At 51.3% G+C, this 17,545-nt stretch overlaps 5 protein-coding genes across 6 annotated transcripts; 2 read left to right on the forward strand and 3 right to left on the reverse strand.

Annotated features, from left to right (window-relative positions):
• Positions 1-276: 276 nt before the first annotated feature.
• LOC117586239 (cytochrome P450 315a1, mitochondrial) lies at positions 277-2,647 on the forward strand. Its single transcript, XM_034276176.1, has 7 exons — positions 277-509; positions 546-795; positions 867-1,076; positions 1,218-1,423; positions 1,483-1,847; positions 1,922-2,128; positions 2,192-2,647. The coding sequence occupies exons 2-7, from the start codon at positions 566-568 to the stop codon at positions 2,513-2,515; spliced, it is 1,542 nt and encodes a 513-aa protein (XP_034132067.1). The 5' UTR covers positions 277-509; positions 546-565; the 3' UTR covers positions 2,516-2,647.
• Positions 2,592-5,354, reverse strand: LOC117586237 (sphingomyelin phosphodiesterase 4). Its single transcript, XM_034276175.1, has 6 exons — positions 5,232-5,354; positions 4,055-5,172; positions 3,722-3,991; positions 3,359-3,656; positions 3,038-3,298; positions 2,592-2,963 (listed from the first exon to the last, which is right to left on the reverse strand). Exons 1-6 carry the CDS (start codon positions 5,262-5,264, stop codon positions 2,658-2,660), a joined length of 2,286 nt encoding a protein of 761 aa, XP_034132066.1. The 5' UTR covers positions 5,265-5,354; the 3' UTR covers positions 2,592-2,657.
• A 344-nt stretch (positions 5,355-5,698) lies between these two features.
• Positions 5,699-16,146, forward strand: LOC117586508 (RNA helicase aquarius). Its single transcript, XM_034276636.1, has 7 exons — positions 5,699-5,891; positions 5,957-6,775; positions 12,228-13,262; positions 13,328-13,797; positions 13,872-15,087; positions 15,152-15,520; positions 15,579-16,146. The coding sequence occupies exons 1-7, from the start codon at positions 5,778-5,780 to the stop codon at positions 16,059-16,061; spliced, it is 4,506 nt and encodes a 1,501-aa protein (XP_034132527.1). The 5' UTR covers positions 5,699-5,777; the 3' UTR covers positions 16,062-16,146.
• Positions 6,777-10,955, reverse strand: LOC117586511 (probable G-protein coupled receptor Mth-like 5). Of its 2 annotated transcripts, none has more exons than XM_034276639.1 (6): positions 10,359-10,955; positions 8,324-8,448; positions 8,084-8,254; positions 7,831-8,012; positions 7,265-7,768; positions 6,777-7,205 (listed from the first exon to the last, which is right to left on the reverse strand). In XM_034276639.1, exons 1-6 carry the CDS (start codon positions 10,753-10,755, stop codon positions 6,947-6,949), a joined length of 1,638 nt encoding a protein of 545 aa, XP_034132530.1. In that variant the 5' UTR covers positions 10,756-10,955; the 3' UTR covers positions 6,777-6,946. The 2 variants fall into 2 exon arrangements, with proteins under 2 accessions (XP_034132530.1, XP_034132531.1); XM_034276640.1 differs by having other exon boundaries at positions 7,265-7,765; positions 10,359-10,954.
• On the reverse strand, positions 16,114-17,089 carry LOC117586512 (putative inner dynein arm light chain, axonemal). The gene is made up of 2 exons (XM_034276642.1): positions 16,606-17,089; positions 16,114-16,550 (listed from the first exon to the last, which is right to left on the reverse strand). The coding sequence occupies exons 1-2, from the start codon at positions 16,973-16,975 to the stop codon at positions 16,171-16,173; spliced, it is 750 nt and encodes a 249-aa protein (XP_034132533.1). The 5' UTR covers positions 16,976-17,089; the 3' UTR covers positions 16,114-16,170.
• Positions 17,090-17,545: the final 456 nt, after the last annotated feature.

Below are 17,545 nucleotides of genomic sequence, written 5' to 3' on the forward strand. Positions count from 1 at the left end.
AGCTTAAATCAGTAAAAACATTGAAAGCCCTGAAGCTTCTCTCGCGCTCTCTCTCTCTCTTACTCTCTCTCTCTCTCTCTCTCTCTCTCGCGCGCTTGCGCCTCCCGAAAATTTGCATATGCCAGCAATATCCCCACGAATCGATCGAGTGGGGAGGGACTTGTGCCTATTGTGTCCACTCAGCGCGTCTCGCAGAGGCGGACCACCCCACACATTTGCACAATGGGAAGACGAAAACCAAGGTGCTCACGCAGCAGCGTGGATGTGGATGTTTATTGGAGTTGCGCATATCAATTGAGAGACACCGACACCGAGACTGAGCCTACCTGCTTTCCGTTCCTGTGCCGCTGCTGCTGCCGCGGCTGCTGCTGCTATTCCATTCTGTTCGGTTATAAGGCCGTGGCTCAGCGGCATGGCGAATCAGTCAGACCGAGCCTGGCCCTTTGTCGGACGTGTGTGTTACGTGTTGCAGTGAGCCCTGTTGCTCTTCCCTCGCCCGCCCCCTGCTGGGACATTGTCAGTGAGAGAGACAGACAGACAGACAGAGAGTGAGAGATAGAAAGCGATGAACAGAAAGCGGACGAGCCTACTGCGCTGGCTGCAGCACCTGCTGAGGACGCTTCTGGTGCGCCTTCTGTGGCAGTTCTGTGGAAAAGCGGAAGCCGGTCTCACGGAGGCGACAATAGGCAGCAACAGGTGCAACCCAAAAGTGGGCGTCGTGCCCATACCCCGCGTAAAGGGCCTGCCTGTGGTGGGGACACTGCTGGATCTGATAGCCGCTGGCGGAGCTACACAGTGAGTCGCACATACAGCCCAGAGAAAAGAACGTATTCCTCTACAGATCGATGAGCTTCTCTCCGAAACAGACTACACAAGTACATCGACGCGCGCCATCGGCAGTACGGTCCCATCTTCAGGGAACGCTTGGGCGGCTCTCAGGATGCGGTGTTCGTGTCGTCGGCCAATCTAATGCGTGGAGTCTTCGTGCATGAGGGTCAATATCCGCAGCATCCGCTACCAGATGCCTGGACGCTCTACAACCAGCGGCATGCCTGCCAACGTGGACTGTTCTTTATGTAAGTGGAGCGACACAAGTCGAGAGTCGAAAGGCGAGCCGCCGCGACCCTGTCTATGAATTGCAAATCATTCGCATCTCATCTCATGTCTTGGCTGCTTCTCTTTGCATCCATTTGCATGTCTAATCTGCCACGCCACAGGGAGGGGACGGAGTGGCTGCACAATCGGCGTATACTTAATCGCCTGCTCCTCAACGGAAATTTGAATTGGATGGACGTGCATATTGAGAACTGCACGCGGCAGCTGGTCGACCAGTGGCGCACCAGCACCGAGCAGGCAACTGCAGAGAGCAGCCACTACGAGTTGCCGGAGCTGGAGCAGCAGCTCTATCGTTGGTCCATAGAAGGTGGGTATTTCTATGGCAATTTCCTGATCGATCAAACCTATAATTCATTCCCCCCACAGTGCTCTGTTGCATCATGTTTGGGAGCAATGTCCTGACCTGCCCCAAAATCCAGCCGGCTCTGGACCACTTCACCCAGATTGTGCACAAGGTCTTCGAGCATAGCTCGCGCCTGATGACCTTTCCACCCAGATTGGCCCAGCTGCTACGCCTCCGCATTTGGCGCGACTTTGAGAGCAACGTGGACGAGGTGCTGCGCGAGGGAGCCGCCATCATAGACCACTGCATTGGAGGAGAGTTCAACGGCGACAACGCACAGCCGGAGCTGCGAGAGGAGACTCTCTTCCATCGACTGCAGACGGCCGAGGTGCCTGGGGAGATGATCAAGAGGATATTTGTGGATCTGGTCATAGCAGCAGGTGACACGGTGTGGATTTTAAACGGCAGCAGCCACCGATCGCTTGTCTAATTCGAATCCCTTCCCCCCTCCCTCCCACACAGACCGCATTCAGCAGCCAGTGGGCGTTGTTCGTGCTGTCGCGGGAGCCACAATTGCAGCGTCGGCTTGCTAGCGAGCGAATGGCGTCCGAGTCGCAGCTGATGCATGGCCTAATCAAGGAGTCCTTGCGTCTGTACCCCGTGGCGCCGTTCATCGGACGCTACCTGCCGCAGGATGCGCATCTTGGAGGCCACTTCGTTGAGAAAGATGTGGGTAAAGGGAAGCTCCACAGCAGAAACCATCGATTGCTCATTCGTTTTGTCCTCTTTCAGACCATGGTACTTCTCTCCCTGTACACCGCCGGTCGCGATGCATCACACTTTGAGCAGCCGGAGCGGGTTCTGCCAGAGCGCTGGTGTGTGGGCCGGTCGGAGCAAGTGCACCAGTCGCACGGCAGCCTGCCCTTTGCCATTGGGCAGCGGTCGTGCATTGGTCGGCGTGTGGCCCTCAAGCAGCTGCACTCGCTGCTGGGCAAGTGCGCCTCCCAGTTCGAGATGCAGTGCCTCAACGAGCCGCCCGTCGAATGCATGCTGCGAATGGTCACAGTGCCCGACCAGACGCTGCGCCTGGCCCTACGGCCGCGTTGCTCTGAGTGATGCTGCACACAGATATACCCATACACACACACAGACACAGTTCATCTAATCGTAATCCTAAACGTAGACGTAGACGTAGTCGTAATCGTAGTTTCTCTTTAGTTTTATACAAATATATAAATCTCAGACGACAACGAACAATTCAGGGCCAACAGAGCGCCATTAGCAGGATGTAGCCCATGAACAGGGCGACGAGGATGCCAAGCCCCTTCAGAGCTGATCCGAGGAACACGAATGCCATGACCATGAAGCAGGCCACAACGGATAGAACGGACATGGAGGCCAGAGGTCTCAGCGAGACACGCGCCGTGACCGTCCTCTCCCAAATGTCCGTGTTTCCGTCCCGCTTATCGAACCACTGCTCGATCATTGGAGCAAGGAGCAGTTGTCGCGTGAGGCTGCCAAGGAAATCCTGACGTTCGTAGCACGATTGCAATTGGATTTTGTACTAAAGGACAAAGAAAAAGTCAGAAGAGGGATTTGGAGAGGAAATTAATTGCTGTAGAAATGCACTCAACCCACCTTTTGGTTAATCGCATTCGATATCGTGTGCAGCTGTCTGACCAAATACGTAATCTCTCCGGTCTGGATGGGCAGGAGCGCAGGATCGATGGCGGCCGTCAAGTTCGAGGCATTCAGAGACATATGTCGTGGGTTAAGCCTTGAGGTGTCCATCAGGGAGTCGCTGGTATTGAAGAAGCTGCGATTGTTTGCCAAGATGGAAGGTGGCGAGATACACTCCTCGGGCAGCGTCTCGTGCATGGAGAGATTCGCCTGATCCACCTGCAAGAGGAAAAGGCCCTTAAAAAAGGAACGAAGAAACGAACAGGCCACCGCACTCACATGAAACGATCGACAGAGATAATCTATGCACTGGCGCAACACCTCCGGCACGCGGGACACATCGGCCAGCAGCGTCTCGTCTTGGCTCGGCTCGTGCCACATTCTGTGCAAGAAGTTCTTGAGGAATCCCTCCAAACGCTGCTTCTCCAAGATCTCCATTCGCAGGCGCGAAACCTCACGCAGCACCTGGTTTCGTGCCATGCTGATGACAAACAAAAAGTTCTCCATTTCCATGCGCATGATGTCGCTGAAGAGTTTGGGCATGCTCGACCATTGGGCACTCTGCGGCGGAGATTTGCTAAAAGAATGTATAAAAAGACACTTTAAAAGGTGCCCGAAATAGGTTACGAAATGTACACCAACTTTAGCAGGTGCGTCTGACGAAGTGGCGACTCGAATCCATAGGAATTTCCAGAGTGTAAGCGCTCGAAGCGCAGCAGCCGATCTACCAGATCTTGATCGCCGAATGTGATGGCCAGGCGGTTGAGCATGAGGCAATTGCGGTACACCGTGTAATCCAGGCGCCCAAAGTGCGGCAGCAGCTGCATGAATACGTGCGTGTAAACGATCAGATTGTCCATGATGAATGCGTCGTAGGCGGAAGTTATGGCAGGCTTGTAGCTGTGGCTTGAACTGAAAGAGAAGACAAAGATGGTCAAAGCTTCATTGCCTGATTCGTAAGGATCTATCACTCACACTCTGCTGTTGAGGGTGGCCATGGTGTATCGCCATGGCTGGATGTAGCTGAGCCACAGTTCGAGGACCACCAGCAGGGAACTGTCCAGCGGCCAGCGGTCAATCAGACCTGAGAGGAAGGCATATATGCGCCCCTTCACAATGATTAGGGACAGCTTGCGCAGGGAACAGAGCGAGCCGTGGTCAGCCTGGGCAGCGCTGGCGAAGAAGTGAATCTGTTTGACTAAGGTGCGGACGGCGCGCACCCAGTCGCTACCGGGCAGATGATGCTCAGTCTCCACATCGTAGCGTAGCCAGATGTCAGAAAAGAAGTGAAGGACCGACTCTGAGCGCCAGGTATAGTTGCGGGCGGCAGTGACACTCGCTGACGTCGACTGTGGCGAGATGTTGCCGCCTCCAGGACCGCCACTGCCACCGCCAGAGCTGTTGCCATTGCGATAGGAACTGGGGATCTTAATGTAGCTTGGCTGGCCCAGCGGCTGCAGCGACTGCGTGGGCAGGGGCTGCGGTGCCTTGATGCCTTGAGCACCTAAGTAGCTCGGCTCGATGCGTGCGTCCGGAAAGAGAGGCAGAAAGTTGTTCAGATACTCGCTCACTAGCAGCAGATAGACGGTCTTGCTTCGCGTGTTGTGGATCTGCATGGCCACGGGATCGATGCTGTGAAGCGGCTGCAGTCCGTGCAACACGAAGTGAACCATGTAGAAGTCGAAGCTGTTAAGGGATAGCGACACCAACTGGTGCGTCTGTGGATCAATGTTCAGCAGATCCGCGTAGAACAGGGGACTCTGGCCCGTTTGCAGCATTGTGACCATTTTCCCCGGCAACAGGCTGATGTCAATGTCGAACTTGGCTTGCTCGGTCAGCAGCCTGTGGCACACGCACATCCAGGTGCCGCACATGCCAAAGAACTGTTCCAGTGCCTTGTACACATTAATTCCGCTCTCCGGTGTCGTCGTGCGCAGTCCCCATCCCAGGGGATTGCCATTTACCCCAAATATACAGTGCACAATGTGGGGAAATATCTCCTGCAGTTCCCGCAGGGAGCATCGGTCCATAAGCATGATCAGCTCGTGCACCCGCTCCACTGGGGGATATCGCAGCACCAACAGAACACGGTTCTGTAATCAAAATTAAAGAAATTCAGCAAACACTGGCCTAATCCTGCTTTTCTACGTACCAGTATGTTCTCGGGCGGTATGGCAGGCATCATTTTGCAGTCCTTTATGTGAATTATCTGAAAATATAGTTTTTATTTACGGCGGCAGCCGGCATGTAGTACCTGTGTGACCGCGGAATTATCGACCCTGGAAACCTTTGATTTTTAGAATATACTGCAAATATACCGAAAATCGTAAACCATTTTCCTAGATGTTGATGTTCTACTTAGTATTATTAGCTGGTTACGAAATGCTTTAAAACTGTAATTTTACTCGAGTCATCATTCAATTTTCCAAAAGATTTGCTCATTTTCATGACTTATCTATATTGGATTGAATGCAAAACAAGATTAAAACTAAAAAGGTCAGCCAAAATAAAAGCATCAAATTAAATATAACACAAAATCGAGGAAAATTATTTAGGAGAAGGTATATTTCGGTATAACTTTGAGGGTCGTGCGGTATATTTGATTGATACTTACGCGGTAACACTGTTTCTGCGACCGGCGTTTGTTTGGTGTTTTTTTTTGTGTTAATTGAATTTTCTGTAGTTGTTAGCAGCGAAAATGAAACGCCGAAGCCAAACCCGAGCCCAAGCAGCCAAGGACAACAGTAACAAGTCCAAAGAAATGGCCGGCACCCTAACGTTAGCCCAATTCAGCTCCGATGTCATATGGCAGGTGGGTGCTCCTTGGGACAAGCGCTTGCACGCAGCCGAAAATTACGAAACAAACTGTTTTTATAGGTTGCATCCCAGTATTGGTCGCCAGACACAAAGTCGGACCATTTGCCATACAGCGCAAAGGTTATTGAACGCATCTACAATGAGGAAATCGGCGGCAGCCACAGTTCGCGGCGCATCAACATGCTCGAGTTCAGCCAGTATATGGAACAGTATCTGTGGCCGAACTACCAGCGAGAGACGGCCACACACGCGCACCTCATGTCCATTGTGATCATGGCCAACGAGAAGTTTCGCGAGCGCGTACAGGTGTGGAATGTATTCGAAGAGCAGCCCGAACAGTATCCGGACTTCTTCCGCCACGTGCTGGAGTCGTGTCTGCCGGACAAGGGGGCGAAGGAGGCGAGGAGCACGTTGCGTGAACGCACTTCACTGCTGATGTTTCTCAATCACTGCTTCAACAGCATGGAGATCGAGCTGTGCCGCGAGCAGGCCAAGCGTCTCGTATCCCTCTCCATGTGGCACTGTCTGCAGCCCCGCCGTCGCGAGCAGGAGCTGCGTGAGGTGCCCGAGTGGCGAAAGTACTGGAAGCGTCTGCTCAAAAAGGACAAGGACCCCAAGGCCGAAGTCCTATGGGAACGGCACTTTATGCAGAACCTCATCATCGACTTCCTGGACATACTCGAGAGCATTCCCGCTGAGGGCGAGATTAACCCCTGTCTGGTGCACTACTGCGAGCGCTTTCTAGAGTTCATCATCGATCTGGAAGCCCTGCTGCCCACACGGCGCTTTTTCAACACCGTCCTGGATGACTGCCACCTGATTGTGAGGGCTCTGCTGTCGCCGCTGGTGCGCCGCGAGGAGGGCAAGCTCTTTGGCCAGGTATGTGTCAGACTTTTCTTGTTTTATTTCCTAACTGGTAAATTATAAGTTAGTTAAGTTTAAGTACAAAAATCTCAATGTTTGACATTGCTAAACTACGGGACAACACTTAGCGGCGCTAGAGCTTAGATGTTAGACGGAGGCGGGACTGGAGTCGATGGCTGGTTAATCTCAGTAGTCGTTGCCGTTCATGTAGTGCATCTCGTCGCCCCAGTCGTTCGTGGAGGGTGGCTCGTTGTAGCAGCAGGACTTCTTGAGCAGAAACGTCACATGGCGCTGCCGCAGCACACAGATGTAGAGCATCAGCGGGCACTGTAGGGCATTGACCGCAATGTGGGCATAAAGCAGTCCGTCCAGCTGCAGCCAAGATATTATGAGGAACAGCCAGGCCACGGACATGACCAGCAGCATCAGCGAGAACATAATGAAGCTGCAAGAGACAGGGATGGATTACTCCAATGGGTTTATCTACGAATTGGAAAAACTCACTTGGCCTTCAGCTTGTGGGCTATCCGTCCGTAGACTGTGCGTCTATTGATCAACTTCCTGGTGGTCACATAGAAGAAGGTGTTCACCACGATGGTGCATGCAATGGGGGCAAAGAATATGCAAATGCCCAGCAAGCCAATAGTCTCCTGTTCGCCCACCATCTGCTCCTGCTTGTACGAGTCGGCATCGAGGAAGAAGTGCGCGAAGACCGCCAGGGCGGCCATGGTGCCCGTGCAGCCCCAGGCATAGGCGGAGTAGTAGCAGTACTTGCGGCCATCGGTGACGCGCAGGAAGACGTTGCGCGAGCGAAAGGTCTTCCAGATGTAGTAGCCAAAGCTGTTCAGCCAAAAGAAGGCAGCCAGCAGGCTGAAGCACAGGATGATGTCTGCCACAATAAAGCTCACGTGATTCGTGAGCTCCGTGAAGATGCGCACCAGATCCGCCGCCTGGCTGACCATCAGGCAAACGGCAATTGTGGTCACAATGTTGCCCACCAGATCTCTGCTGAACGGAAAGGGACGCGATTAACGCATGGTTGGGGTCAGAGTTCCAAAAGCAGAGCTCACCTGAGGGTCGGCAGGATAAAATAGACAATGGCTATGACCAGCAGGATAATCAGCGATATGCCATGGAAGATGGGATTGAGTATTTTGCGTAGCAGAAAGTTCGAGTCGCTCCACTTGATCTCCTTTTTGGCCAGACAAATCTTGGCAAACAAAACATGCTCTTCGCCCGTGCTGGAAGTTGCCTAAAGAAATGTAAAATAATTTACTTAGAATGGCAGCGAAAGGGGTTGTGTTGTGTAGGGAGCATTCATACCCTATCTATGCAGTAGAGTCCCTGGTCGTAGTCGTGGTAGAGCGGCTCTCTGCTTCTAGCTATGTCATCTTCGTAGTCTGTTTGAACGCCACGCTGCTCGGCGGCCTCGTCTTCGGCATTTGTGTAGTGCCTCAGTCTGCCATCGTCCAGGAGCACCAGCTTATCAGAGCTCTGAAAGAAGGGGGAAGGGAATCTATAGATTTCCGCAAGATATGAAGACGTGAAAAGAGAGAGACTCACCCCTGCGTAGTGATAGATGGGCCACATCTGCATGGAACCGCAATTGGGAATGCCAATGATAAACTTGAAGCGCACAGGCCGGTTCTGGTCACCGCCATAGCTGGTGAACATCGGCTGGAAGTAGTCTGCAAATGGATGCGAGAGAGGGAGAGAGAAAGAGATGTTTCAATTGGAGAACAGAAGAGAAAACACTTCAAGAGGTCAGTCTGCCTTTGTTACAATCGATGGATAGAGGGGGATTCCATCCACTCTCCTATAAATAGTTAGACTGCATGAAAAGAACGTGCCTCTGGCTTGCCATGCCATTCAATCATCATCTCTCTGTTTCTGGCTTTCAGTTTGCGATTTGTGGGGATTTGTTCTCCTCCAATTGCCACAGAAATTGGACTCACTTCCCCCCACTCCTTTGATTTGCTAATCATAGTACACGGAAATTAGATTGAATCTCATGATGCTGTTTGTGCTGTTGCAATCTTCTGGCATTGACTAATCCTCAGATGAGATCAGATCAGTGTGCGAATGTTGCCCCAATTGTTAATGATTCATCCTTGTTGTTGTGTGTCACATGAAATGGCAATAATTACAATGCTGAATTCGGAATTAGTTGCTTAGGAATGCTTTTGTTATGAGCAAGGGACTAGAACGCTGATATTTTGATTTAATTTCCAGAAAGGGCCCACAAAGCCATAACTATTTTCCACCTTTTGTGGGTTTACCTTTCAAACCATGATAGCTTTAATATCACTTGCCGAGTTTTCCCATCTTTTACACTTAATAACGAAACTATTTCCCCCGCCCCAATTTCAGTCAGAGACCACTTACTGCACACAGTAGCCGTGCCTCGCCACATAAATCATATCATATCATCGGAGGCAGCAGCCAGCAGGATTGGGGGAAGACACATCCACAGCCACTCTCTGTGTTTGTTTTCAAAACATTTGCAGAGAGCGAAAGAGAGAGAGAGAGTGCAGCAGGAGAAGTAGAGGAGGGTCTGACTACGTTCCACTGATCCACTGATAGCCAAAAAATGGGCCATTAAATGTTGGGCACACACGTTTTTATACCCGGTACTCAAAGAGTAAATAGGGTATATTGTATTTGTGCGAATAACGGTTGTATGTAACGCACAGAAGGAAGCGTTTCCGACCCCATAAAGTATATATATTCTTGATCAGCATCATTAGCCGAGTCGATAGAGCCATGTCTGTCTGTCCGTCTTGTTTGTCGGCTCGTTCTCAGAGACTATAAGAGCTAGAGCCACCAAATGTTGCATCCAGACTGCCATATGCTCACACTGAAACCAGTGTATTTCAAAAATGAGCCACGCCCCCTTATACCCCCGCAAAAGTGCGAAAACCTACCAAACCTACAATTTTGAAGATAAAAGAAAACTAAAAACGCCATTCCGTAGTGAATGGCCATATCTATCAGATCACCAAATTGGGATCCGATCGGATCATTATTATAGCCACAATGGAGAAATTAATTTCCAGTGGCTAAACCCACCCTGTCCCGCAGCTTTTCTTGCTCTTTTTACATTTTCTCATTCACACTCTGGCGTCTTCCTCCCACTGGCGTTGACTCTTCCGACTTTTAACCAAGAATCGGTTTTGAACGCTAGATGGCGCCACTTTCGAAAAATCTGCTGTGAAACCTAGCGGTCATTATTTCACAGAATGTGCAGGGAAAAAGTACCAATTTTATTGCTGTTTTAAATATCTCATAAATTGGAAAATACGATTAACTGATCCAATATTTTTGATGCATTTTATTTAGTAGGCTTTTTACTTTGTGTTCTGTAATGTGAAATATATCTAGATGTCTTCTACATCTAGATGTAGTCCTGAGTGCCGGGTATAAAAGTTGTGACGCGTAAGAAGCGTCTCACACGTCCCTTCTCGTTTTTTTTTTTTTGTTGCATGCTTGCCAGAGGGGGAAAATCCATAGAGTTGAATGGCCAACTCAGGCTGGTTGCCAAGACAACCCCGTTGTGGGGTCGGGGTGGGAACAGCAGGAGAATTCATCCAACACTCACCCGTTTGGTTGACCTGCTGGCACTCGCTATCCACGTGTATCTCGAACTTTTCGCAGCATTTGTTTACCAACACCAGGCCGGGATCGGCTGGAGCTGGGCCTGAAGATCCGCTACTAATATGGGCCATCGCTGGGGATGTTACTGCCACAAGTAGCAGTAGCATTAGAACAGGCACCGAGCAGCAGCAGCAGCTGCATTTTTGCGCGCCAAGCGTTTTCACAAGCATCTTTTGCACACAAAACAGACCCAAAAACACAGACAGGGAGACTGAGACAGCGACAGAGAGTATACACAAGTAATCGCGAGTTAATGTGGATCTGTGTTGGCCCACAGCAGATGCGTCATCAAGGTGTCTCTCAGTCTGAAGCCGGCTAAAAGCCAAGATCATGACTTGCATGCCAACAAATTAAGGTGAAAACTCTTTGTAGACTTGATTTACACACAACTATAGCCGCTGGAAAGGTGCACCTGTGTGCGATATTAACTTATAAACAGTGAGTGTTTTATTTCCTCTTTACTTAAATGTTTATTCGAATCGGAATTTCGAATTTCGCGGCAAGAGAGAGAACATTCGAATTCAAAAGTCGACGGTTGAATGAGCTGCGTCTCGCTCTGTCTTTCTAGTGACTGGTGCAGAGAGAGAGCGGCTAAGTTCAAGGTATATTTGAGGGAAGGTAATCCGGGCTCTGAGGTATTTCTCTCTCTTATTGCTTTCTTCCGCATTCACCAACGTCTGAAACTGGTTTGGCTGACAAATTAGGGCCCCCTTGGATTGCTGCATACACACCTCCAACATAATGTACCCTGTGCCGAGCGCAGTCGGCAACCACCAAAACGCAACAACTAAAAGTTGAAGCAGGGCTTTGCTCTCTCCTCTCCTCTTCTCTCCCCCTCTACAGCTCGCGTTTTTGTTTAAATTGAGCGACGGAAATTATCAATTGGAGCAGGCGAGATGGCAGTATGCAGAGACAAACCAGGAACCGGCAAAGGGAATGCATGTTGCGTTTGTGTGTGTGCGTTTGACTGTTCGTTTGCAAGTAAACCCTCCCCTTCTGTCACCAGGATGTTATTTGATGATGATGATGATGATGACGATGACGATGTGTGCTAAGATTCCGCTACATTCCCACTGCACTCCGCAGCCTGTAGCCTCGCGATGCGAGTGCCTTGTCTTTCAATTCTGTTTATGGTACTTGTCCCCCCTTGTCCTCTCACACCTCTCCATAAAATATGAAGAAAGGAGTGGAAGTAGATTTTGATTTATCCTTATGCTGCTCAATGAGAATGCTATCGAAAGGTGAGACACCCTTCAGCTAACCTTCAGAAACCCAGATTTGGTATTTGATTTCCTGGGGAGTTTTGAGATTCCAAAATATAACTGCTCCTGTTCCCCCATAAGGACTTCCGCCTGCTCTTTACAGACAGACCTTCTTTTAGTTCACCTTGCTTTATTAGCACTCTCTCGCTCTCTCAATCTAGCCTGAGAGAGAGAGAGAGTACACCAACAAACTAACACATACATGTTATGTACATGTTATGTACGTATGCATGGGAGTTGTATTACCCAAACTGATGACGTATCAACCTTAAGAGGGGGCAGACCGGCTTTGGCTTTACTTGGACTTGCGTTACCTGTGGTTTGTGTGACAGAACTTAAAATAGAGTCGGAGAGAGCGGCACATAGAGAGAGAGAGAGAGAGAGCGAGAGCGAACATTGACGAGGGCAGGTAGTAAAACAACGAAACACGTTCCATTCAATGCACGCGCGTGTGGTGTCGATCAGGAGCGGCTCAATGGGTGACGAGGGTAGAAAATGTAAATCTCAATAAGATATATGATAAATAACCAATAATCATATTTCTTTTACAGCTCCTGGACATGCTAAAGTTCTACACCCGATTCGAAATCAACGATGTGACAGGAAACTCCCTCACCGACCACGACATGACCCAGCTGCATTACAAGAAGATCACCTCCCTGCAGCGGGCAGTGTTCGCCAAGTTCCCCAGCTTGCGAGTGTTCGCCCTATCCAATGTGGCGACCGTGGACAATCGGGAGTCGCTGGAGCAGCATTTCGGGGGATTGGATGGGGAGGGACTGAAGCAGATCGCCACGTTTCTGAACCTAGTGCCGGATGAGGTGGCCGCACCCTTCGAGTGGCACCGCCTCGATGAGCCTTTCCTGCGGGAGCTGCTGATCACTCGGCACGAGAAGCGCTGCTCCCAGCTAGAGGCGCTCAACGAGATGCCGCTGTACCCCACGGAACAGGTCGTCTGGGATGAGAATGTGGTGCCCTCGGAGTACTTCACGGGCGACTGCTGTCTGGCTCTGCCCAAGCTCAACCTGCAGTTCCTCACGCTCCACGACTACCTCCTGCGAAACTTCAATCTCTTCCGACTCGAGTCCACCTACGAGATTCGGCAGGACATCGAGGATGCCGTCAGCCGCATGCTGCCCTGGAAGTCGGAGGATGGTGACGTCGTCTTTGGAGGATGGGCACGCATGGCCCTGCCCATCGCCAGCTTTGCTGTGGTGGAGGTGGCCAAGCCGCATATCGGGGAGAAGAAGCCCTCCCGAGTGCGAGCAGATGTGGGCGTGACCCTTTCCGTGCGCCGGGAGATCAAGACCGAGTGGGAAAACCTGCGCAAACACGACGTCTGCTTCCTGATCACCGTGAAGCCCACACAGCCGTATGGAACAAAATACAATCCGCGCGAGCCCTTCATCCCACAGGTGGGGCTGGTCAGTGTGCGGGGCTGCGAGGTCGAAGGCATGCTGGATGCCAATGGTCGTGTGGTCGAAGATGGGCCCGAGCCGCGGCCCCAGCTTCCGGGAGAGCAGCGCTGCTACCGTGTGTGGCTGGACTCGAATCAGTATCGCCTGGACATGGACGATCTACAGGATGTAAGTAGCTCCTTACACGTCCTACCCAGTAATCCTTCATTAGAATTTATATTACCCTACTGCAGGGCGCCGATGATGTCTACGAGAGCTTCAACATCCTGATGCGTCGCAAACCCAAGGAGAACAACTTCAAGGCCGTCCTGGAGACCATTCGCCATCTGATGAACACAGAGTGCGTGGTGCCGCCGTGGCTGCACGACATACTCCTCGGATATGGCGATCCCGGGGCGGCCCATTACAGCAACATGCCAAATCAGGAGCGCAGTCTGGAGTTCAACGACACCTTCTTGGACTATGAGCATCTGAAGAGGAGCTTCCCTAGCGACGAGCTGAAGTGCGAGCTCCCAGAAGAGAGCCGATTGCCACCCTATCGTCTAATCTTTGAGGATGTGCCCGTACAAAAGGACAGCGACGATAAAGAAAGAGAGGATGATGAAGAGAAGAAGGAGCAAGTGGTGTCTGTAAGCAAGTCGATTGTAGTGCAGCCCTATAAATACGAGGCGAGGGGACCCTATCCCAGCGACAAGCCCAAACAGTGAGTAAATTAAATCCTGCAAATCTTCCGCTCATCCACTGGTCCACTGATTCTTTTGTGTCTTCTTTTCCTAGAAACTCTATTCGCTTTACGCCTACACAGATCGAGGCCATTCGGGCTGGCATGCAGCCGGGTCTGACGCTGGTGGTGGGCCCTCCCGGCACTGGCAAGACCGATGTGGCCGTGCAGATCATATCCAATATCTACCACAATCAGCCCAACCAGCGGACACTCATTGTCACGCACTCCAATCAGGCGCTGAATCAACTGTTCGAGAAGATCATGGCCCTAGACATTGATGAGCGACATCTGCTGCGTCTTGGCCACGGCGAGGAGGCACTAGAGACGGAGAAGGACTACAGCCGCTATGGTCGCGTGAATTACGTGCTGGCCAAGCGAATGGATCTGCTCAATCAAGTGCAACGTCTGCAGGAGGCCCTCGGCGTGAGCGGCGACAATGCGTACACGTGCGAGACAGCCGGCTATTTCTATTTGTACAATGTGATGGCGCGCTGGGAGAAGTTTCAGGACCAGATCAGAGTGCACCAGGAGGAGGCAGACCCGGAAAAGCTTAGGGCACTGTTCGAGAAGGATTTTCCCTTCGGCAAGTTCTTTGCGGATGCCCCACAGCCGCTGTTCAAGGGATCCACATACGATGAGCTCCTGGCCACAGCCGAGTCGAACTTCCGCTTCATTTCGGACATCTTCACCGAGCTGGAGGAGTTCCGCGCCTTCGAGCTGCTGCGCACAGGCTTGGATCGCTCGAAGTATCTCCTCGTGAAGGAGGCCAAAATCATTGCCATGACATGTACCCATGCGGCGCTCAAGCGCAAGGAGCTGGTCAATCTGGGCTTCCGCTACGACAACATCTTGATGGAGGAGTCGGCGCAGATCCTGGAGATCGAAACGTTCATTCCCCTGCTGCTGCAGAATCCCCTGGATGGCCTGAATCGCCTCAAGCGCTGGATCATGATTGGCGACCATCACCAGCTGCCGCCCGTGATAAAGAACATGGCCTTCCAGAAGTACTCCAACATGGAGCAGAGTCTCTTCACCCGCCTGGTGCGCCTCGGCGTTCCCACCGTCGACCTCGATGGACAGGGACGTGCGCGGGCCAGCATCTGCTCGCTGTACAAGTGGCGCTACAAGAAGCTGGAGGATCTGCAGCACATCTTCGAGCGGGACGAGTACAAGCAGGCAAATCCAGGTTTCGCCCACGACTATCAGCTGATAAATGTGGAGGACTTTAAGGGCGTCGGCGAGAGCGAACCCAACCCGTACTTCTATCAGGTATGAAGATATCTTCAATCTTCCATTCCAAACACACAGCTGAATCCTTGTTTTATTCCCTTAGAACCTCGCTGAGGCGGAGTACGTCGTTGCGGTGTATATGTACATGCGTCTGCTTGGCTATCCTGCAGAAAAGGTCTCCATTTTGACCACGTACAACGGCCAGAAGCATCTCATCCGTGACATAATCGGCGCCAGGTGTGGCAACAATCCCCTTATCGGATGGCCACACAAGATCACGACCGTGGACAAGTACCAGGGCCAGCAGAACGACTACATTCTGATCTCGCTGGTGCGCACCAAGGCGGTGGGACATTTGCGCGATGTACGGCGTCTCGTGGTGGCCATGAGTCGTGCCCGGCTTGGCCTCTATGTCTTTGGTCGTGTGTCTCTGTTTAGGAACTGCCTGGAGCTGCAGAATACCTTTAAGCTGGTGCGTAAACTGAACTCTCAATGAAGTTTTGTTGTATTATAAATTAGATCCCTAACAGCTAACTCAGCGACCATTAAAGCTGGTCTTGGTACCCGACGATAGCTACCCCACGAAACGATTGTCAGCTGATGCAGTTGCCGACAAGGCGCTCAAATCTGTGGAGAACATGTCCGAAATGGCGCAGTATGTGTACGAGCAGTACATGGCCAAAATGGAGGAGCTAAAGGACACCCTGCCTTCAGAGGAGGAGTTGCGGGCCATGCGCAGCAAATTGCCCCACGAAGAGGAGGATGATGGTGCTGCTGCCCCAGAGGAAGTTACAGAGGAGCCGCCGCAAAAGCGTGCAGCCAAGGAACCGCCTGCTGGTAAGAAGGCCCCTGAGGTATTCAAACCCACGCCCATACTCAACGAGATCGCCATGGATGAGCCAGAGCCTGAGAAGAGTCAGGCACAGACGCAGCAGGAGATGCAGATTCAGGAGGAAAGCACCGAAAAACCTCCACAGGAATCTGAGGAAAAGACGCAAGAGGCAGAGTCCTAAGCTTTGATTAATTGATTCATTAATTTTAATTAAATAATTTTCAACAATATTTCTGGACAAATGCAAGAACCCACACACCACACACGCACGCACACACATCATTGAAACACTACTTTTTGGGAGCAGTGATGCCCTCCAGCTGTGCCTTCAGCTGGGCATTAGTCTTCTTGAGGAAGGTGATCTCCTCGGTAAACTTCTTCTCCTCGGAGGCACGCAGCTCGGCATTGCGGCGCTCCGCCTGCTCCTGTTTCAGCTTCATATCGGCGATGATCTCCTCCAGAGCCTCCTTGTCCAGCTCCAGGGTCTTGACGCGATCGCGCAACATCTCCTTCTCCTCGTGGGCCTGCAGGGCCTTGCGCATACCGAAGGCCACGGAACTGCAGTAAAGAGTCTCGTAGGCCTCCATGGACATGGCAATCTCGTCGCGAATACGCAGCAATAGCAATCCTCGTTCGGAGCAGTTGATGGTCACCTGGCGTATGATTTCGTCTGCAAAGGATACAAATGAATTGACGCTTGGAGTTAAAATTGGATTGGGACCCACCAAAACACTGCGAGTAGAGCTCACGGCGCACCGGGCAAATGCCCGTCTCGCGGGCCTGCGTCTGCTGCAGGCGAGTGTCAAGCATCTCCTGCAGGTTGATGACATCCTGGCGAGTAGCCGGTGTGCTGGACACCGACTGCTGCCACAGTTGGCCATCCTCCTCCCAGCAACGCGGCGGCAAAATCGAGTTCAATATCTCTTCGGTCTCCCGCTTGGTATCGAGTAGAGCCCCCGCTGTCTGGGGACGTTTCATCTCCAGCTCCGTCAGCGGAGCCCCCTTCTTCTCTGGATGCTTGACCACCAGCACTGGATTGTTGTAGCGCACCAGCGTCTGGAACTGGCCCACACTAGTAATCTCTAACTCATCCATCTTGGCGCGGTTCTTTAATGGATAAAATGTGTATTTGTTGCTTGAAAACTATTTTTTATAATCTAAACTGTGAAAGCCGTTTTATTTGTGTGTGATCCGACTCAACGTCGGCCTGGATTCAAGATTTGTTGTTGATTGAAAAATCGGAAATGCCTTTGCTGGGAAAAATCTCGAGTAGTTTGAGTTTGTTATTCCCCAAGTGTAGGCTAGCAACGGGCCGGAACTGGGCAACCTTTTCTGTGTACTCGGCTGTGTAACAAATATCAACAGGCTGCGACAAATCGGGTACCGTGAGACATGTTCTTTACGAGATGTTCCGTTCCCAATGTGCCTTATGACATTTCGGGTTCCGTGCGATAAGAATGGACATTATTGAACCTTTGAAGAATTCATAACAAAAACGCATTCGACTTGTTACATTTTGTATTTTATTTATATAATAGTTATGTATTTTTTAAATGCAAACACAAATGAGTTTCTGGCTCTGTCCTTGGGTGGTTGGGAGGGGGGGACTCAAACAGCGGGGGAGTAGTTTAAAGTTTAAACATAATTCGTTGCACAATTCCAATT

This window comes from Drosophila guanche, unplaced genomic scaffold, assembly GCF_900245975.1.
Source record: "Drosophila guanche unplaced genomic scaffold, DGUA_6, whole genome shotgun sequence".
Lineage (NCBI taxonomy): Eukaryota > Metazoa > Arthropoda > Insecta > Diptera > Drosophilidae > Drosophila > Drosophila guanche.